Source organism: Patella vulgata, chromosome 6, assembly GCF_932274485.2.
Source record: "Patella vulgata chromosome 6, xgPatVulg1.2, whole genome shotgun sequence".
NCBI lineage: Eukaryota > Metazoa > Mollusca > Gastropoda > Patellidae > Patella > Patella vulgata.
Window position 1 is genome coordinate 21,851,664 of NC_065884.2, and position 22,982 is coordinate 21,874,645.

The 22,982-nt window shown below is 33.3% G+C and overlaps 1 protein-coding gene across 1 annotated transcript in view; it reads right to left on the reverse strand.

Moving 5' to 3' along the window:
* Positions 1–5,757: 5,757 nt before the first annotated feature.
* The window catches only part of LOC126824299 (MAM and LDL-receptor class A domain-containing protein 2), a 35,713-nt gene continuing 18,488 nt past the window's right edge, over positions 5,758–22,982 (reverse strand). Inside the window, exons 20-39 of the mRNA XM_056101718.1 lie at positions 22,280–22,396; positions 21,307–21,397; positions 20,469–20,609; positions 19,710–19,966; positions 19,486–19,570; positions 17,867–18,007; positions 16,902–17,161; positions 15,872–15,959; positions 14,817–14,984; positions 14,264–14,461; positions 13,487–13,642; positions 12,574–12,711; positions 12,174–12,266; positions 10,344–10,487; positions 9,708–9,720; positions 7,800–7,932; positions 7,500–7,587; positions 7,184–7,339; positions 6,797–6,928; positions 5,758–5,768 (exon numbers count right to left, since the gene is read on the reverse strand). Coding sequence (XP_055957693.1) covers positions 5,758–5,768; positions 6,797–6,928; positions 7,184–7,339; positions 7,500–7,587; positions 7,800–7,932; positions 9,708–9,720; positions 10,344–10,487; positions 12,174–12,266; positions 12,574–12,711; positions 13,487–13,642; positions 14,264–14,461; positions 14,817–14,984; positions 15,872–15,959; positions 16,902–17,161; positions 17,867–18,007; positions 19,486–19,570; positions 19,710–19,966; positions 20,469–20,609; positions 21,307–21,397; positions 22,280–22,396 — 2,610 coding nt within the window. The remainder of the gene's footprint in view (positions 5,769–6,796; positions 6,929–7,183; positions 7,340–7,499; positions 7,588–7,799; positions 7,933–9,707; positions 9,721–10,343; positions 10,488–12,173; positions 12,267–12,573; positions 12,712–13,486; positions 13,643–14,263; positions 14,462–14,816; positions 14,985–15,871; positions 15,960–16,901; positions 17,162–17,866; positions 18,008–19,485; positions 19,571–19,709; positions 19,967–20,468; positions 20,610–21,306; positions 21,398–22,279; positions 22,397–22,982) is intronic.

The following is a 22,982-nucleotide window of genomic DNA, read 5'->3' on the forward strand; positions in this document are numbered from 1 at the left end:
TATCCACAAATAGTATTATCTTCAAAGCCACATGTACTCAATGCTCCTACAACAGATAAACACAAATACATCAAGCATTTTCACTCATCTAATGCTGAGTATAAGACACATACCTTCTAAAACTGGTAAAATTGGGTTAAAGAAGTGTGTCGTTTACAGTAACACTAGAATATATGCTGCATGCAGCATTATCTTCGAAATACTTAAAATCTGAACTCAAGGCCATAAAACTTGTTTTTTTTCCATCAAAACTCAGGCTTAACATCAATTTGTCACTTGTGTCCAGTCATTTGGATAAAGACGAAAGTGAATATTATTCTTTCAATTTATAATGTTATTATCACTGAACATGCACTACATGCTTATAGCGATGGTTCGAGAATGGCTGATATCTAGGCTAATGAAGTGTACTATGAGGGAAATTTTTCCTGCACAGCCGCACTATGGCCTACTCTAATTTCAAACTCCAACTGTCAAGGGTTCCGACCCATCTGATTGACTAGACATTGTCCCTTTCCAGGCCCTTCCGTTCTACATCACTGACAAGAGGGAACCATGTTGGAAAATCGTGATGAACTTTCTTGGCCAATGCAGGGATCGAATATGGGGACTGTTATGAAACAATTTTTGTCTTACCACATAAACCATCAGACACCGATATATCATCTAACGCAATATCTCCTTTATAATTTGTTCCCCGTATACCCTGGAAAACTAGTGAATAGGTTGTGTTTGACACAATATCCACAGAACTTTGTTTCCAAGCTGGTCCTTGAGTTCCTTTTTTCGTCCACAGAGGAGATCCGGTTGTCTTTCCAGACTGGATATAGACATTCAGTGTATTCACATCTGGGCCATACATATGATACCAGAATGTAAGGCATTTTGAAGTCGCAGATGAAATAGGTGGACTGACAAGCATAGCATTATCTCCTGCTTTTCGTGGATTAGAGGTTTCAATAAAGATGTAGAAGCCTTGATCTAAAAAAAACAAACACATAATTCATAATTATGTAAAAGGACATTAATAGGTTAAATTTGACCAGTCACATGGATTTCTTGGTTTTTTTTGTCCCATCTGAATGACTACACATTGTCCCGTGCCAGACTCTCTGTCCTGCACGACTGACAAGGGGGAACTACACAAGAAAATCCTGATGAACTTTCTTGGCATATGCATGGATCAAACACAGGGCCTGCATATTAGTGAGCCAATGCCTTACTCACTGAACCACCATGGTCCCCTTCAACCTTACAAGATAATACTTAATATTGTGATAAATCCAATATGATTGTTTATTTATCTTATTTTTACCATTTCCTAGTGTGTGATCAACTGATGGTCCTGTTCCTGTAGAACCTGTACCGCTATGGGTTCTTGTCCAGTCAAAATTATCATTAGTTGCCTGTTTCCATGTACACAAGCCTTTCTCAAAAGTACAATCGTACTGTGAAGGTGCTGAAAATAAATAAATAAATAAATAAATAAATAAATAAAATGTACATCTTTATAAATTACTGATATTATCATCAAAAGTTTGACTTACCACTTGTGGGTGGGGTTATCATCAGGGATGCCGTCGTCTGATATGGAGGTAGAGTTGATCCGGAGTCTGCAAAACCTGGTATAACTGAAATACATATTTACAATTTAGAAATTTAAAACTTTACCTGACAATTTCAGTATCCGACTCAACCTTTCTAAAAGGCTATTAAGGTTTATGAATTATGAATTTCTACTGGATGGACATTATAAATAATATATATAACACGGCCTGGGACTTCTTCATTTTCCTATTGATCATCGCACACTGCCTGAATGGCTGAAGAGATTTAAATTTCAACCAATCATGTACAGCTATTATTACTCTGCATCGAACTAATATGGAAGCTGAGATCTGGTTAACAGATTGCTCATATAATATGTGATGAACATTTACCCATGACTGATAGGGAGAAAATATGCTTTAAAACAGCGTTACTGAAAACAAATTTATTCTATCTAAGATATCTTCCCCGAAAATAAAAAAAATACTTCAACATACATCCACATTTACTGTTGGTAAAGCTGATGTCATCAATTCCTACATAGCCAGTTGATCCTCCTGATCGTTGCATTTCAAATATAACGGAATATGCAACACCACTGTACACCGGAAACTGTCCATTTTGCCATTTGTTGACATTATTAGAATTCAGTAACCACCTAGCTGTTGTGACATTACCCTATTAACAAATATTTGCATATCAATCAATGTCCATAATACTATACATCAAACATACAAAATATCTGAACACTATTTATAGATCATTCTAGAACTAAGATACCTTCAGTTCAGACAAAAACTAAATTGGTAATCAATCAAAGAATAACGTTGAGAGAATACTCTACGAAACCTCGCCTTAAATACACTAGTAGCTGTTTTCCAGAGGTATGTGTTTTGTTGTCAATCAAAGAAAGTTAGGCTAATTACAGGTTCAACTATATACTTTTAGTTCAGTCAAAAACTAAATTGGTAATCAATCAAAGAATGTTAGACTGTAATTACAGGTTCAACTATGGAGTGAATGTTAATCATTTCTTAGGTCAATAGTTATTTTATGTATCAGACTATTTGCAGTTTAACAGTTTGTAAGAACATAATTTAAATACAATATTTAACACCCTATACACCACTTCTTATATCAATTCCAATTGGATAGATATCTGTAACAATAGCAAGAATAACTTCAACACCCTAGAAACCTTAGTGTAAGGATGTTATTAATTACATTGAACAATGTACACTGTACACATCATGATGTTACTGCATGTTTCTGTTTTTAGGAATCCAAGACTTATAGGGTCTAGTTGATCTATCATTTATAGAAATCTGATCATGTTGTAATTTAAGATCAAGCGAACTAAAATTTCAAAATTTTCAATTGCAAAACAAATTTTCTCCCTCAATTGGCATGTTGGCTGTAATGCTTCAATGAGGATCACATACAATTATCACTGTATCTGTGAAGTTGTCGCACTTGGACATAGGTTCAAAGAATGCTTTATATTATAGGAATGAAAAGACTGAAAAAAACTGATGACCAGAACTGAAAAATCAACATTAATTGATAACAATAAATAAATAAAAATCTATCATATGTTTTCTAGAAAAGTCTTCAAAAATATTCATTCTATTCTTTATATAGAGGTTACCTGTTGTATGTAGATGGCCATTGCAGCGAAGTTATCTCCATATAAAGCATACCAGAAGTTTAGACATTGACCAGTAGCACTAGTTGGTGGTAAAGTTGGTGATATTAAACGTCCTTTAGTACCTTTAGCAGATACTGGTTGGGATCCAATGTACATATAGTTACCTTAAAGATAACAGAATGATGTAAATTAAATTGACTATCAGGTTGAAGTATAATACTTTAAACAAAGATAGGTTGCCAGGCAATGAAACATATGCCCACAGCAGCTAAATCATCCAGACAGTCAACAAGAGTTGTTGCATATTTTTTCTTTTGTCAGTAATGAAACATTTATAATATACTAAAATCTGATTAAGAGTAAAAAGAGTAATTATCAGAAAATCATTAGAGTTTGTTTGGATTCTAGTTCTGCCCACGCTAACATTAAGTATACAAACTATTTAGCTGTTCAAGTTATCAAAAATCATTGAAAATCAATATATTTGTTTGTCTGAAGACTGTAAATAAACTCTGTGTATCAATCTAAAGTCAATTGAATGAATAATCAAGGGCCATAACTATGGCAGTAATTATCAAAAATCGTTGAAAATCAATAGGATTCTACAAGATTTCTCAAAGTGATCAAGGGCCATAACTCTGACATTAATTATCGGAAATTGTTGAAAATCAACAGGCTTCTTCATCTTATGACCTTAAACACTGTGTATCAATTTAAACTCAATCAAATATTTACTTTAGCCTCTAGAGCGTCCACAAGCAATTTTGGCACAGGTCAACATTTCAATGTGGGTGATTAAAAATTCAATTAAACAACTAATTTTAGAACATCATTTAAAAAATAAGTTTCTTACCATTTTTACCAGTGCCTAATGTATGATCTGCTGTGGGTTTACTGCCAAATTTGTTGACTTGTGTTGATATTCTGATCCAATCAAAATCATCCTGCTGTGAATCGGTCCAACCACATTTATCAGTTTCAAAATCACAGTCACCTGTATATAAAAATATATACAATATGATTAATCCAAAATAACAAATAGGTTAATCCATGGCCATATAGAAAAACACATTCTGTGTATGAGGAAGAGTTATACTGGGATTAATCAATGTAGCACTTAGCACTGTAACCCAGGTATCATTTAATTTTGTGTATCTAGCACTAATTTCTTTCACACATGTTTAATATCAAATCTTTGTTTAAAAATTCATAAAATCACCAAAAATCATCTAATTTGTACTTGTGAACTTGTGTCCAGTTTAAAGGTGACTGATTAATTTTGATAATGAGTGTCCAATTTACAAGTATTTAATTTCCTGACCACTGTTCAAAAATTAATCATTATACATCATTAATCAATTGGGTTGTTTATTTTTTAACAGTGGTTGAGAAATTAAACAGTTGTAAATTGGACACTCATTATCAAAATTGAATGGTCAGCTTTTAACTGAACAGAGGTACAAATTAAATGATTTATGGTGATTTTAAACAGTTTTTAAACAAAGATTGGATATTAAACGAATGTGAAAGAAATTAGTGCTAGATACACAAGATTAAAAATGATACCTGGGTTACAGTGTAGTATCCATGTTATAACAAATATTAATTACTAGTAAGTTTCAAATACTTATCTGATATACACATGGTAAGATTGGTTACTATATTAAAGCCCCAACATGTCAGAATAAAGGTTAAGTGTATAAAGAGTATGACCATACTAAACAAAAAGTATGTTTATTAAAAAAATTAATTTGTTATGACCATCTTATACGTTTCTATTTATTTCAGATTACATGTACCATCTTCAATAATTCTAATATTTTATTTTCGAACAATTAAGCCAACCCATTCTATTGATAACATTTTTACAGATGTGCTTAATAATATTAATCTTTACATTCAAAAAGGACATATTTTTAGATATGTGAACAATGTGGTTTGTTGTGCCTTTAAGAAAGAATGATAGTTGTCAAAATGACCACCTTTATATCATATAGGAAGGCATCATGACAGCTGACAACCTATCTTAATCTTACATTGGTGATTCTCCTGGAGTTTACACTGTTACTTAATACAAATTAAATCATGGCTTTAACATTTTGTCAATAACTTGCTACATTCAGGCTACGAGAGCTTTAATTGTTATGTTGGAATGTGTATGTGGGGAGGGGAAGGGGATAATTTTGTAAGGCAGTGGTATTTCCATCTATTTTTGTATTATTGATCCCAGAAAGCATTATAGGTAACAGTCAATAACAATAGGCCACATATATCTTGGAAAACTTGATTGACCGTTTAGGAATTGAATTCTCTTAATCCCACAAATTGTGACAATCAAGTGGAAAGGGAAATTTCTAAATAACTGAATGAGAAAATATCTCAACCAACCATAACATGTGGTTCTATTCATACATCATCCCTAGCAGAACTGACAAAACTAGTTGTTTTGATAAGAAAAAGTTTTAAAAAAAAAAGAATTATTACCTGGTATTGGGCAGGAATCTGTTAATACAATATCATCAATACCAATATCACTAGAGTAGCCTCGACCAACCACACCTTCAAACATCACCTAAAATATATATATATACCAATATTTAAAATATTGTTTGCTTAGACAGAATTAGATATCTTGCCTCATATACTGTTTAATTAAGATGTTATGTTTTAAGGGTGTTGAAAAGGCTATAATGCACATGTGTATGTGACACAGGACAGACCTCAGGAAAAGTAAAGAGTGGCTATTGGAACCATGTCAGTTGGTGAAAACAATTGGTACCGATACCATACATGTCTGAAAAATATCTTTAATTTTAATACAACATTAAATTGCCAGCCATAACATGTTTTGGTGCCAATTTTTATGATCGGTTGAATAACTTTTAATGGTTCCAGTGTTTGAGGGCACCTCTAAATGTTGTTTAGATTCTTTTTGAAGACTAGTTAAACAATGATTTGATGGCAGAGGTATGTAGTCGAACGATCCCAACAAGTTTGACAAAAAATCGCAAAGAGTTTTCTGTGAGAGTAGTATGTGATCTACGGGGTCAAAGTGGGACAAATGTCCCGGACCTCCCAAATTTGTAGATCAAAGGTCAATTTTATGACTGAGAGATTCTATGAAAATTATGAAGGTCATTCTCCGGGCTCTGTTTTGATCAACAATCAGGGACCCCATTTTAACTCCTGACTGCTGAATTCAATATAGCCCCTTTTACACAAAATTGAATATTTGCACTGCAATGGACAATACGTTTTTATTTTAATTCAGTCCCCCTCCAAACCCCATTGACTTGTCCTGCCCCCTCCCCTACAAGATTAATCCAGCCCTCTGTGAGTGACAAAAACACTGTGTAAAATAAATGAGCTACTCTGAGTTCAGCCTATATAAAGCATACATGTAGAGAGAGAGGGGGTAATGACAATATACACCCACATGTAAAAAGCTAAATAACTGTCTTAAACTTACTGTAGCATTAGTGAAGTCTGGTAACGATACATAATCTACTTTCCATTGATCGCCTTGGTTACCTTTCAATGACCATATTGGAGGTGAACTTGTAGTTGATGCTGCTGTCTGGAGATAGATGTTCAAGGTACCCATGGTGTTTCCATGCATATGATACCAGAAGGTCAAACATTTCCCGTTAGATGGAAGGAAAGGTGCTGTTGTCAATCTAGCAATGTCACCATATTTTCTGGGAGCTGATGCCTCAATGTACATATAATGACCTGAAATATTATCAAAATAATCTAATTACTTTAAAATTAGAAATTAATGCATCATCAATATGTGTATTGAAATTAATTTGATAAACACATCTTTGTTATGCGATCAAGATTATAGATGAGCATCTAATTAATGTTTGGAATGACAATTTAATCAAACTGAGATTAAATCAATCACCTATTTTTTTAAAAACAAATAAATTATCCACAATTATATATTATATATCATAATGCAGATAAGTTTTCTTTTTAACTAACCTGAAGTAGTTCCTAAAGTATGATCAGTTCTAGGACCAGTTCCAGTTGAACTTGTTGCCTGCGATCCTACTGACCAATCAAAAGTATCCCGTTTATCCTGTACATAGTGGCATTTAGCAAACTGTTCAAAAGTACAATCTATTGGTGACTGAGATCCTACATCAAAAACAAAATGTAATATAATTTTCATATATCTACATTACATAGTATTTCTGTATCACATACATTTTTCGAAGAAAATGTACCTCTATTTTCTTTTTTTCAGGTTAAAGAGTTGAAAAAAATATCTTTATAAGCAGCATGAATCTAGTCCTACCTTGCAAACAGGAGCCTGGAGTCATGGAAATATCATCTATAGCTATATCACCCTTGTAATTTGTTCCTCTTACAGCTTCAAATACAACCTACATATAATAGATCATCAAAATCATGAATAATGGCTTATTTCACCAGTTTTCTAGAAAATGGGATTGGAAAAATGTAAGAAAAATTAAGGTTTTCCCTTTACCAATACCGAATATCTGGGACCATAAGTTCTGGGTAATGCCAGAGTTGAACGAGCAAATAAAATGACAGATTATAATGAACAAAATTCCAGAGGAAAATGTTAACTTACATTAGTCATTGTAGCTGTAAGTGATCCACCAGATATCTGTACAAAAGCTCCTTTCCAGCTGTTACCTTGTGATTTGGACTTCATCCATATTGGTGAACCAACAACAGTTCCATTAGACAGATAAACACTCAACCTAAGGTATAAGAAAAGCAGATATCATAGTTACCAGGATTATACTTATGCTTGACAAATATGAAATATTGAAATAAGGTCAGAATGAATGTAATTTAATACAATGTTTTGGTCATAATTCCTTTTTAAGCACCCTAAAAACTCTTGATGACAGTCGTCTCTTGAATGCCACGATTAGGCTAAAATGTTAGTCATTTAAAGATAATTTCCCACAAAGGTATTTATCAGGTGGTTATTTCCAATAAAAGTATAGCAATTTCGGTACATATGGAAAGTAGAAACATCCAATCTTATTAGAAAAATGCTGGATTCCCTGAAAAACACCCATGGAGCGCATACAGGACAGAAATGTAAGGGTTTCCCTAACCGGCAACCCGACGATTAGGGATGTCTATGCGAAGATTGTATGGTGATATACTTGATGGTGAGCTGAAAAATACAACAGTTTCTGAGATAAAAACCATGGAAAAAATCTTGGGCAGTATATAATCTATGAAATTAATTAGGCTTTAATATTTATAATAAATGGACAGCGCTTTCAAAAAGACAACATCATCTTGTATATGCAATGAATTCTTCCCCGGCTTCGCACCTGTTGCTAGGTAGTAGTCAGCCCCATCACGTGACACAAACATGACCTCTTTTTAATAGAATTTTTATAGCAGGGGTATTCGATCTCAAATACAATGTTTTGAAAAGGATTTGAAGCAAAATTTTGATAAATTAATTAGTTTGAATATGTTTTTACTCCAAATATATCATCAAATCACCCAGTTTGTATGAGGGAATGTATCTTTAATTGGCCACAATAAAAACAATATATTTCTATTTCAAAGCAGAAATCCCCAATGCCACCAAACAGCATTTAGATAAATCAACAGATCCTGATTATCCACCAGCTTTACTTTAACTTACCCTTAATATTGACACCAAAATTGGACCTAATTACAACTAAGTTTTTGTAAGTTATAAAGGAACAAATATTTTTTGATTGCTACAAACCAAAACTTTACAGGTGCTTTATTGATGACATCTTGGGGAATCAAATTATTCTATGGATGATCTCCTTGTACTTAATGATATATCTAATGCACAAATTTTATAATAATAATAATAATAATTTTGAATTTGTATAGCGCCTCTCATCTAGAACTGTTCTACTCGATGGCGCTGAGCTGCACTGTCACGTTTGGTATTCACAGTTAAATAAGTGAGGATGATTTAAAGGACTCTAAAGTTCTGGATTCCTTTAATGTTGCTGGGAGTTTATTCCATTGGATGGGTGCTGCCGCTGAAAATGCCCTATCACCACCTGATACTTTCAACGTTTTTGGAACAACAAGGTTGTGTTTTGATGTTGATCAAGTTGTTCTTTCTCCACTTTTGATTTGTATAAGATCACTCAGGTAGTTAGGAGCTAAACCATGGATGCACTTGTAAGTGAGGAGGATTATCTTATATTGAATACGTCTGTTTATGGGGAGCCAGTGGAGGGATTTGAGCACTTATCTCATGTATCGTTTTTTGACATAATCATCACCATATCAACAAAGAGACCCACATACAATACACTTGTGCTAAAATACCTTTTCTCCATTCCTTTGGCTCAAAACAATCTGCTATGTACATGGATTTCTATGCTTAATCTGAGAAAATGACTTTGTTTTTCCTTAGATCACATCTTTTGGATCACCATTTTTTAAATACGCACTACATAGTTTTTGGGTTTGTTATTTTTACCCCAAGACGGCTTCTCTCAAAAATGTATTAAATTACATTATTTCATAACCTAAATGATACAATCCCATTACAAGTTGACACTTAAAGTAGCAGTATTCTACCTGAAATTTTTCTGAAATTTGTTTCACAGAAGAAGCCCTACCATTAAATATTTACAAAGCAGTACCTGTTTATTGTAGGTCCAAACATATGGTAGAAGAATTTCAGACATTGTTGAGCTGCTCCGTTGATCTTAGGACTAATCAATCGAACCCTGTCTCCATTTTTATGTTTTCCTGATGTTTCCATATACAAATAATAACCATCTAAAAATAGTTTTATACAGAATAAAATGCAGGTAATACCCATATATACACAATAAAATACAAAAAATACCCATATAAATATATCTATACACAATAAAATAAAAATAGTACTCATCTGAAAATACATCTATACACAATAAAATACAACTAATACCCATCTGAAAATACCTTTATACATAATATATTACACAAATGATAACACATCCCATCTATACACAATAAAAAAAACCCAAAATACCTGTCTGAAAAAAAACTCTATACACAACAAATAGTACCTCTATACACTAGAAAATACAAATGTCCTTAGCCCATTCTGTCACTCAAACACCACCCCTACATTAAGACAAGTCAATATTAATATTCTTACTTCCAGATGTATGATCTCCTACAGGTCCAGTTCCAGCAGATGTTGTCTTTCCCTTCCTTAACGACCAATCATATCTCTTAGTATCTGTTGTTTTATCTTGAGTCCATTTACATAATCCACTCTCAAAACCACAGTTAAAGCCATCTTAATGAAAGTAAAAAATCTTAAATTTAGCTAATTTAATTTTTTTTAAATAAAAGAGGTCTACTTTACATATTTGCATTTTGATTTTAGATGATAATAATACTAAAATATATTTTAATGAAGCTTTTTGTTATTATCACAATACGCTATAGCGAGGTATCATAAAACAGAACTATCTATTTCTATTTTTAAATACACTGAAATTTCGTCTATTAATGTGTTATATTTTATTTGCTACTACCTGGTATTATAGCTGGTGAAATAGTTGTAGATGGAGCTGGTGTTGTTATCTGTACAGTCGCTGTACTAGGTGAAATTGTGCATGTGATACCTTTATCAAACTGAATATCATCAATAGCAATATCTCCATGAAGATTGGACCCTCTCACTGCTTTAAACATTACCTGAAGGGGGAAAAAAGTTAAATAATATAACACTGATATTCACCATGAGCTTGTTTAAAGGATTTAGCACTCTTTATAAATGGACATAATTATTATTATTACCATTATTATCTCCAAGCACAACTATTTTTATAAAACAGATTAAGTTTCATTTTTCAAATTACATTTTCGTTCTATTTGATGTTTTATTTTATTATATTTGATTTTCAGCACGTTAAGAAATAATTTGATTTGCTATAGAGTTACAATGTATGCAATGAGTGAAGATCTAATATGTATGCAATTAGTGCTGAACTTTGTATATAATTAGAGGGGTTGGATGGCTAAATGGTTAGCATGTGCACGCTGTATCATAAAGTCTGTCATTGAGTCAACTGGCATGGTTTCGATTCCCCGGTTGTACGTGACAAGGAGTAGGGTCACCTGTCCAACCTCGCCGGTTTTCTTTGGGTCCTCCGGTTTCCTCCCACTGCCAAAGACCCCTACACGCAAGCGACTTATGGAAATAAAATTGAACCATATGTTAGTCCCGAATTGACCTAGTTTGTGTTGAGTGGACATTAAACCTCTTGTATATAATCAGTGTAAAGCAACTGTTTAATTGTCCAACTGTTTTGGTAGTTTTTTTAGGTATGATTTAATTTAATACCTACTTAGTGTAAATCTAACTTGTAGTCAGTGTAAACATATCAATATATTATATAATTAGTGTAACCCAACTATATAATTTGTGTAACCCAACTATTTAATTAGGTGTAAACCTAACATGTGTCGTATAATTACTGTTATATGTAGTTCGTTCCAACAATATTGGAGTTCATTCCCTTTTGTTCATTCTTGTTGTTAGAGTTATTTCCCGTTGTTAATAAATGACCTTGACCTTCTGGTGTAAGGTGAACTAAAGGATGGCGTCGTTAGTTACTTAACTGCTTTAGCGAATTTGCTCAATCCGATAACATCGGAATGGTGACAGGTTAAGAGATCCCAATACCACATGGTGGAGATGCTGCTTGTCATCAATAACTAATTTCAACTATTTTATTAAAGAGATCCCAATACCACACATGTAATCAGTGTAAACCTATTAATATATTATGTAATTAATGTAAACATACTATATAATTGGTTGACTGTTTTGGTATCGCTATTGCTCCATTTGACCATTTGTTTCCCTGGTTTCCTGATAAACTCCAGATAGCTGTACCATTCTGTCCTATGGGCTGTACCATAACACTCAAACTACCTATACCACTTCCATACATATGGTACCAGAAGTGCATACAGTAAACATCACTAGATGAATAATCTGTACTCTGCAAGATGGCTGTATCACCTGTCGATCTTGGAGCAGATGTTTCTATAAACATATAGATTCCTAAAAAAGAAAACAACGAACTGATGATCATATTCAAAATATAAACTTCAGTTAAGCTATAGAATCAAAATAAATCCAATGAAAAGAAATAAAAAAAGAATTATTCAGAATCATAAACAAACAATCACAGCAAAATCACAAGAATACCCAGTATATTTTAGTACCTTTCAAAATCTTATAAATATTTGGAAACAATTAGCATTTCGTCACAAGATACAGAATAAGACAACCTATATTGATCAATCCAGTTTGTAACAAGTGACATAAATTGTTTGTTTGTAAAATATTAAATATACACTATATTTACCTTTACCAGTGCCAGTTGTATGATCAGTTGCTGGTCCTGTACCAGATGATCCTGTTGATCCCTTTCCCTGAACCCAATCAAAATCATCAGCTTGAGAATTACTCCAAGAACATAAATTGGATTCAAAAGTACAGTCACCTGAATAAATAAAGGAATTGTTACATTTAATACCTCTTTAATAAATTAAATCTGTCAAGGGTTCAAGGAACTCGACATGGTTTATTCCTAAAGTGTCATTAATTCACCTGGATAATCTAAATAATCAATAAGTTCAGTTTTATAATTAGCTAAAGAGTTGATTAATGGTTGACTGACACATTTTTTTATTCAATAAGCTTTGCTTGATAAAATTCTGTAAATTTTTAATGTGTTTGTAATCTTTATAGTCTAGTAAATAAACATGCCGATTTTTGAATTTATATAAAGGTAACTAACTATAATCATTTGAGAATCTTAAAAAAAAAAATATCATGTTGATTAGTATCTGGCTCAAGTATAACTTGTCATCTAAGAGCTAATCTTATCTTAATCACATGGTTTATCACCCTTGACACATGACTCCTAACAGGGTGTCAAATAAAGGCCTGAGCAAAATTATGATATTTTGTCGCTGGTAGCCAGATTTCCCACTTCTAAAGACCCCTACGAGCAAACGAGTTATTGAAATAAAATGGAACCATGCGTTAGTCCCGAAATGACTTAGTTTGTGTCGAGTGGACGTTAAACCCCATTTCTCTCTCACTCCCCTCTTGGATCAAAGCCGTTTATTAATAAAGGGAAGTAACTCAGCACAAAGATCTCAAGAAGGCTTCTGACTACTATTTCTTAATAATATGAATAATTTGGTTTAATAACGGAATATATAACAATAAAGCTACAAAAACATTAAATATTTATTAATTTAATAAATTACCTGATTGTCCACAAGTTCCTCCCTTGATAGAAACATCATCAATAGCTATATCACTAAAATAAGGTGCACCCATTTTAGCTTCAAATACTATATTTATATTACCGACTCCAGCACTAATCTTCAGCTCAGCTCGCTTCCACAGATTACCTTGATTACCTATAATAAATATAAATTACATATCTATCTTTACTATTCATCAACGGCTCTAGGTTCAAACTTCTACAATGGTTATCATTGTCATGACAATATTCTAATCTAAGTGAAAACAATATAAACAGCCTTTATTGATCACAAAGCATGGAATAATGATATTGTTTCCAAAATTAAATGTTGATTAATCTGTGAACCTGGAATATAATTGAGAAATCTGAACAGAATGATGTTCCCTTCAGATTAAATAGTCCACACAATTTATGAAATATCTATCAAAATATAATTGTCAACTTAATTTATAAAACATCTGTTAAAATAAAACTTAATTTATAAAATATTCATTAATATAAAACTTAATTTATAAAATATCAACTTAATTTATAAAATACCTATTAAAATAAAACTTAATTTATGAAATATCCGTTAAAATAAAACTCTCAGCCTAATTTGTACAATATCCAACCTTATTTATACAATATCTGTTAAAATAAATTTTGTCATCCTGATTTTTAAATATGTTATAATAAAATTGTCAACCTAATTTTTAAATTGTTAAAACAAAATTTGGCAAGCAGCATTAACTGGAACATTTCTGAAATTAAAAGATTAATAAAACCAACCTACCTGATTCACTCCAGTAAAAAGATCCTAAGTTTCCTCCCTTTTGTATATAAACATTGAGATTTCCAGTTGTTCGTCCGTACATATGATACCAGAATTCTAAACATTCATCAGTTGCACCAACAGTATGTGGGGAGGAGATGAGAAGGGCGTTGTCACCTGTTTTTCTTGGTGCTGATGTTTCTATGTACATGTAATGACCTAAAAGATTGAATGATATCATTTATGTTTCATAGCTGTTAAAAGAGAAACAGCTCCCTTACTATCTTACATAGTGAATAAAATGATAAATGGGTATTATATTCAGAATGCTCTAGCATTTTAGGTCCTAGGGCTAGCTTTATTAATAAGGTAAAATTGACAAAAATATGCATTTCAACCATGAAAATTCATCTTTAATTCATAACTACTGAACATAAGGGTGGACATAGACTATAATCAGTATATCTTTGTGCATTAACATCAAACTAATGTATAAAAAAAACGACTTCCGTACAATGTTTCAACTGATCACTGTCATAAGATAATTAAGAGAGAATTATATAGATGAATTTACCAGCAGCTGTGCCGTATGTATGATCAGCAGTTGGTCCAGTAGCAACTGAAGATGTTCCAGCGTTATCTCTACTCCAGTCAAATTTATCAGCTTTCGATTGGGTATAACCACAAATCTTTGCATCTTCAAAATCACATGATATTCCTGCACTTACATTAACATTAGCAACTGAAACAAAATAAACATGGATTCAAGGTCAGCTAATAAATGTGCTGTTTAAAGTATCGTCAACCCACCTTTTTGGTCATTCTGAGACTAACATATGGTTATTTGTTATGGTCATGTTGTAAATACTACGGAGAATTTTGCCCGGAAAGCAAGAATTATGCCTACTTTTTGTCAAATTCCTCAATTTTCAGCCTATCCGAAACAAAGGAAACACTTTTCTTGTGCTACCCCTGTTAATTGACTGACTATTGTATCACTGATGCATATTTGGTTTTGCATGCCTTTTAAAATACTCTTTTCTATAAGTACTATTACATTTGTGATACATTCTTCAAGATCAAAGAGGGAAAAGTTGTATAGGCAGAGATTGTCCACACAAAACAAACTAGGTCATTGTAAAACTAACATTATGGTACATCTTTATTTAAATAACATCTCTGACATGCTGGGGGGTTTAGCAGTATGAGAAAAAGGGGAGAACCCAGAAAAATCAGCCAGGTTAGACAGGTGACGCGACTCCTGGGTGCATAAAAGCACGGAATCGAATCACAATAGTTGAATTGCTGATAGGTCTTATGACATGTTAGACCACTCGATCAGCAAGCCAAATTTCCGGACACAGCTGTTTCTGTTATATTTTAATAGTATGATAAACCAGAAAGACCATAGTACCAGAACAGAGTCAAAAGATAAAATGCACAAGGCTCACTTATAACCTGGAATCACAAGTAAAAGGAAAGTGTGTTTTGTCATCAAAAAGCCAATATCCCTTATTTGTAAATGTGTAAAAACACCAATAGGAATTACATTTGTAATAATGGTCAAAATAAATATTTAAACTCCAAGAATTTGGGTTCAGATAAGATTAAAATGATTGTTTAACATACCTGCCTGACAAGCTCCATCACCAAGAGTAACATCATCAATAGCTATATCTCCTCTATAACCATTACCTACACTGGCTTCTATTACAACCTGCAAATAATAATAATGTATATTTATATAGCGCCAATTCCATCCAAAATTACATGCTCAAGGCGCAGTCATGACACTCTGTACACTTTACACTAGTAGCTTGATCACTCGTATTCTAGATTAAATAAATGAGTTTTCAATTTTGTCTTAAACAATTCAAGCGAACTTGATGTTTTAATGCTGTGTGGTAGGGAATTCCATACAATTGGCGCATAACATCTAAAAGATTTATAACCAAAGGATTGCAATTTGAATTTCGGTATGTGTAAAAGGCACTGTACTTGGGAACGAAGATTTCTTAATGGTTCATAAACTTACAAAAGTTCAGTCAGATATTCTGGGCTGGATCCATGTAAGCATTTAAACACAAGACACAAGATTTTGAACGTTATTCTGGAATGTACTGGCAACCAGTGAAGTTCCTTCAGAATAGGTGTTATATGAGAGCGTTTTGATGTTTTACTTATTATTCTCGCAGCGGTGTTTTGAACAGCTTGTAACTTTGACATTAATAATTGGTTCAGGCCACATAAAACACCATTGCAATAGTCTAACCTAGAGAACACTAGAGATCGAATGAGAGTATGGGCTGTTTCATTTGTCAGAAGATGCCGGATATTTCCAATGGCACAGAGATGGAAGTAACATACTTTGCAAATGTAGTTGACATGTGTTTCCATTGTTAGGGCTGAATCGAGCATCACTACTAAGTTTTTAACATTAGTCAGCGCCTGAATGTCCGAATCGGCAATCGTTAAAGTAGTAGAGTCTAGGTTTGATAAATTTATATTTGTTCCGACAAATAAAACCTCAATCTTAATACTGATTAATATTTACAGTTCTACTGCTAAAATAAACACAATGATATCTGAAAATGCAAATGATGGTCCACATCTTTAAGTTTCCAAGGATTCTTTACAATAAAAGTATTGTATAACTAACCTGATATGATGTTTTGACATTAACATCTACTAAAACTTGGTGCCATTTTTGTCCTTTTGTTCCTTGTCGATTAAAGACTGGTTTACCTAGATTTGGCCGTGTTTTAATGTAAACATTAAGATTATCTACATGGGTTCCATACATATAAAACCAGAATATCAGACATCTTGGAGTACCTCCATCTACCTGTGGACTCACAAGTCGTGCTTTATCTCCTTTCACCCTTGGCGTAGACGTCTCGATATACATATAATAGCCATCTGAAAAAATAACTAACTATAAGACTGAACTGTAACTAAATTTCTGAAATTATAATATTACTGAGCTCACTCAGATGAGAGAGAGAGAGAGAGAGAGAGAGAGAGAGAGATCAACATCCACTCAACACAAACTAGGTCATTTTGGGACTAACATATGGTTCAATTTTATTTCAATACTTCACTTGTGCGTAGGGTCTTTAGCAGTGGGGGGAAACCAGAGGACCTGGAGAAAACACACAAGGTAGGACAGGCGACCCTAATCCTTGTCACGTACAACCGGGGAATCAAAACAACGCCAGTTGACTCAATGAGAGAATCAATGATACGGCGCACACATGCTAACCATTCGGCCATCCAGAAATAACAAGTATTAAGAGAGATAGTTTATGCATGTCACACCAGTTTCATGCATATTAATTAGGATATCTTAGTTCACTGACTTACCTCTCTCTTGTTATTCATTTTACAGGGACATAAATATTTTTGCAGTTAATTAAAAACTTGGGATTTTGTAATGGTACTTATATTGAATATCCAGGACCATTTACTAGTCCATGTGGGCGCAACAGCTGTGCACGTGACAGAGCGGTTTGATGTGGTCGAAGAACTAAAGGGTTAATGTCATAATGCTTTCAGAGATAGTATTCTTACATGACAATAACCTTTTTTTTAAAAAAAAAAAATTACAAGCGCAACACTACTTACTTTTACCAGAATGATCAGATGTGGGACCAGTGCCAAGTGTTTGTGTTGATCCATGATTTCTTAACCAATCAAATTGATCTGTTTTGTCTTGTGTCCAGGTGCATAAATTAATATCAAAATCACAATCAAATTTTCCTGTAGCTAGAAATAATATAGAACACCTTGTAAATATTAAACTGTATCAATTTACAAATCATTGAAAAAGATATTGAGACATTGAGATATAGATACCACTGAAATCATTCTAGAACTTATCCAACAAAAAATTACATTTCCTAACTACTTGTGTCATTTTCAATTCAATAGCTTTAAAATTTCAGAACACATTTTTCAGGTAGCCTCACCCCTTAAATAAAGAGATGGCCGTTCTTGCTATAATAGTTTAAAAATAGATTATGAAAAATTACTATATTGAAAATTTCATTCAAATTACTTTATTGAGTTAAGTTATGACAAGTTTAAGGTTTTGACAAGATCTAGTGTTGATTGTTGATTATCGTAGCAACCGTACTTGACATTCAAGACTAAATCTTTATTATCCATTTTATCATTAACTTTAATGTTAGTTTCAGTTTTGAAATCACTTTAATGAATACTGGGTTAAAGTCCTAATGTGCCATTGTCATGTCGCTAAAATATCAAATTTCTCACGGCCTTAATCCATGTTAGTATGTACTCAGATTGATATTTAACATTCAATTAAAAAATAAAATTAAAATACCAACGCTAAATAATATTCCGACTTGGATTCAAGCAGATTTAAAACAGGTCTATCGTTAAATTTTAATGGACAGCAAAATAGCTATGGGTTTAGGGCATAGCGAGCAGTATAGATCGATGAAATGACAATCTGATATATCTTTTTGAATACTGAACAGAATTGAACCATTTTTTTTTAATGATATTCCTATATAGGTTGATGTGTGGCTGTGTGTACAAAGATTCATACAGCTGTCTTTAAGCTTTGAGATATACTTTGGAAAGACTTGAGCTTATTCGACACTGGACAACAAATCTCTAAAAGGACCCCTTGTTTCGTTATAAAAAATGACAATCAAATGACAAAAAAAGTAACCTGGTGTAGGGAGTGGAGTAGTGGCCAGAGATATTGGTTGTGTATTGTTCACAGCAGCTTTTGTAGGTGTAACTGTAAATAAAATTGTTTAAAACATTCAATACAGCTCAAACCAAATTTATAATGTCTAGTTAATTTGTACAAGTTTTTAGCAAAGGTATAGGTGATTACTACAAATAATTTTTTAGTGAAATGAAATGGAATCGTGTTTAACATCCTACTGTTCTGCCCCGACTGGGCTAACGATGACAGTCAGGCATATACCATAGGTTGCCATGGGGGAAATTTTGCATGGAAGGCAACGCTACGACCTACTCTCATATTGAATTCCAACAGTCAAGGGTTCTTTTAAATGCATGCCAATGTGTACACAGTACCTCGTTTTTTTTTTTTTGTCTCACCCGAATGACTATCGGTTCTCTACCAGGAATCAAACATAAGACTTACAGTTTTAGCGAGCCAACATCTTTCTCATTAAGACGTGACTCAAAATATTTTTTTTTTGTTTTTTTTTTTTTGGTGTGCATATGAAAAGGATATTTACCTCCACAGTTTGATTCCGTAAATGAGACATCATCTAGGGCTATATCTCCTGCTATTCCTGTAGATCGTTCACCTTCAAACGCCATCTATATGATATAAAAAAAAAATACAGAGATTAAAGAAAGATAACAAGTTAGATCAAAACTGAATGCATATAAGCAACTCGTACTATTTCAAAATAGTCAGCATATTAATTTATACAACTGAAAATGTAAAATTACTTACCCTGTAGTTTACTGGTGATACAACTGGAACATGTCCATTCTGCCATTTGTCACCTTGGTCACCATGAAGTTGCCATAGCGATACATTCTGACCAGTGCTAGCCACCAAATAAACAGTTAAGTTTCCAATCTGTGCACCATTCATACTGTACCAGAAGTTGAGACATCGTGTTTTAGTAGGTGGGTATAATGAACTCAATAGCACTGCTTTATCATAAATCTTCCTAGGGGATGAAGCCTCGATATAAACATAATGTCCTGAAATAAATCAGCTTACCTTATCAGTTTGTCAACTATTTAGTCCAACTATATCATTTGATTTGGTTCAATTAAAAAACTATTTAGGGATATCAATTACTATAGTAATATCACTGAGAATTTAATAATGAAAATAGTATGTTTTTTCTTCTGATGCATACACACTGACATGTGCGGTACAGTCTTGCACAAGTGGGTTTCGGGTCCTTCACTAGACCTTACAGGTTTTCCAAAAATGTTGTGACTCTTACATTTTCTGTTTTCATATTTTCCCTGAGAATGTGTATCTAGTGTTAGTGGTGTATTCTTGCAGTTTTCAAATAGAACTAGAATGGTTCTATGGGATGGATTTTAAAGCAACTCTCTTTTATTGTATTTCTATTTTATGGTCAAAAATTCAACAACATGCATGTGTTTAAAATTTGTAAAATAAACGTAACTCCTGATAGAAGCATAGTATTAATTTCAAACAGAGAGATAAATCAGTAAAAGTCTTATTTACCCTTAGGGGATTGTACTGTATGATCTGTGATGGGTCCAGTAGTCCTGGAGGATGTCTGACCTTGACCTATGATCCAATCAAAATTATCTCCTACTTGTTGGTTTCTCCATGTACAAAAATCTTTCTCAAAATCACATTCACCTATAATTAATTGAAATAAAATGGAATGGGGTTTAATGTTCTAATGTAAAATGTTCCGACCGGGCATATGTTATACAGTGGACAGTGTAACCCCAGCCTACTCTTACATTCAAATTTCAACTGTCAAGGGTTCTTTTACAAGCACGCCAATGTGTACACAGAGCCGCTGTTTTTCACCCTATCCAAATGAGTATACATTGTCCCTTGCCAGGCCCACTGTCATAAACCACTGACATGTGGGAACCTCACCAGACAATCCCGATGAACTTTCTTGACCAACACTGAGATCGAACACAGAACCTTTAAGTTAGCGATCCAACGTCTTACTCACTGTTCAACCACGATTCCCTGATTAATTTTTGAACAAAACTATTTTTACAAATTGTGCTAAAATTCCAAACTGAATAAGAATCAAATCAGTAAGAATTTGGATCATATTTGAAATCTTAATATTAATTAGTTCGATTTAGATCAAAAACATCTAAATTCATTTGAGCAAATGTATTCAGATTAGGACTCCAATCCATTACTGTCTTACAAACTGATCCAACCTAAAACTTTGTCTTTTTAGCCTAAAAAAATTAAAAGAAATGTCAAAACAAAACAAAAAATCAATCTGAGAGAGGACACCATTTATCAGGAAATGAAAGAGACATGTGTTTATACCTGAATATTTTGTATTAAAGAAGGTAAATACCTTGATCTGCACAAGCCCCATCTACAACGCTGATATCATCTATAGCTATATCACCCAGGTATCCATTACCTACAACACCTTCAAACACAACCTGTTATAAAAAAAACAACACAGATGATATAATAATCTTTTAACTTTAATCTACATCATTTTGGGATATTAGCCATGATGGCTCACTAACAAGGAGGTCCCAGGTTCGATCCCAGTGCTAGCCGAGAAAATTCCTCAGGACCTTCCAACCTGGTTTTCCATTGTTAGTGGTTTAATATAAAGGGGAAGGGCAAGGAAATGTGTCTAGTCATCTGAATGAGATAAAAAAATGGGCTATACTATATACCGGTAAACACCGAAAAACACCCTGGAAAACTACCGGAAAACACCATGTTATACTGAATACCGGAAAACACCGGAAAAACACTAAATACCGGAAACCACCCTAAATAGTTAACCCGGAGAAGGGCTATACTATAAACCGGAAACTAACCCTAACCCTAACCCAGGCACACAGAGGACCAGGCTCCCGGTTACCTATTTAGGGTACCAGTCTCCGGGTTACCTATTTAGGGTATTTTCTGGTATTTAGTGTCTTTTCCGGTATTTTCCGGTATTCAGTATAAAATGGTGTTTCCGGTGTTTTCCGGTTGTTTTCCGGAATATAGTATTGCCGATAAAAAATAGAGATCCTGTGTACACATTGGCATCCACATAAAAGATCTGTGTCAAATTTCCTCTATATCTCACTTCAAGACGTAACTCTCTCTGCATTAGTGTAGAAACTGCATTTCATTTCATTCCAAGATATTTTATTCTTAAATTGATTCCACTTGATATTTTTAATGTAACCGCATATTTGATCAATTATTAATGTCTGCATTTTATTCATGTATTTTATTTCATACAGAGCGCAAAGAGTACATTGCAGGCGTGACAACAAAAGTGTAGATATAAAGTTTCAGAATCTAAAAAATGTTACCTGATAAGGTTTTGTCAGCTGGGATGATTTTAGTGTGATCATACCCAGAGACCATGCTGCACCATGATTACCAGATTCCGTCCATATAGCATTACTTAAAACATTATTTGTCTTCAACTGTTAACAAAAAAAAAATATCTATGGTAAATAGAGAAAAATAGTTTGCCAGTCAATTAAACATAAAAAGAGAGAGAGAAATGGGGTTTAACGTCCACTCGACACAGAGTAGGTCATTTCGGGACTAACATATGGTTTTTAATTTTATTTCAATATTTCGCTTGCGCGTAGGGGTCTTTAGCAGTGGGAGGAAACCGGAGAACCCGGAGAAAAGCCACGAGGCTGGTCAATTAAACATACATTCCCCACCAGATTATAAGTTCCCTGAGCAGTTCATAAAAAGATATTACTATTTTAGGCTTTTGAATTATTTCTCAAGATTCTGTGTGCTTATAAGGTTAAATGACAAATTGAAACTAAATTATAGTTCTAACTAGCTGTTTACATGGCCATGAATGGTTTGAACCCTGAACCTAAAGTAGTATAACTCTGGAAGTGGTAGTCAAACAGAACCAGACCTATGTCACTCCCTGTCTCAAGTTGCCCCTATTTCAAAAAATAAATATATATATATAGATCTGAATCTAATATATGATCAATTCCAATAAATTAAAAAAAAAAAATCAAAGAAACAGTGACTGTTATG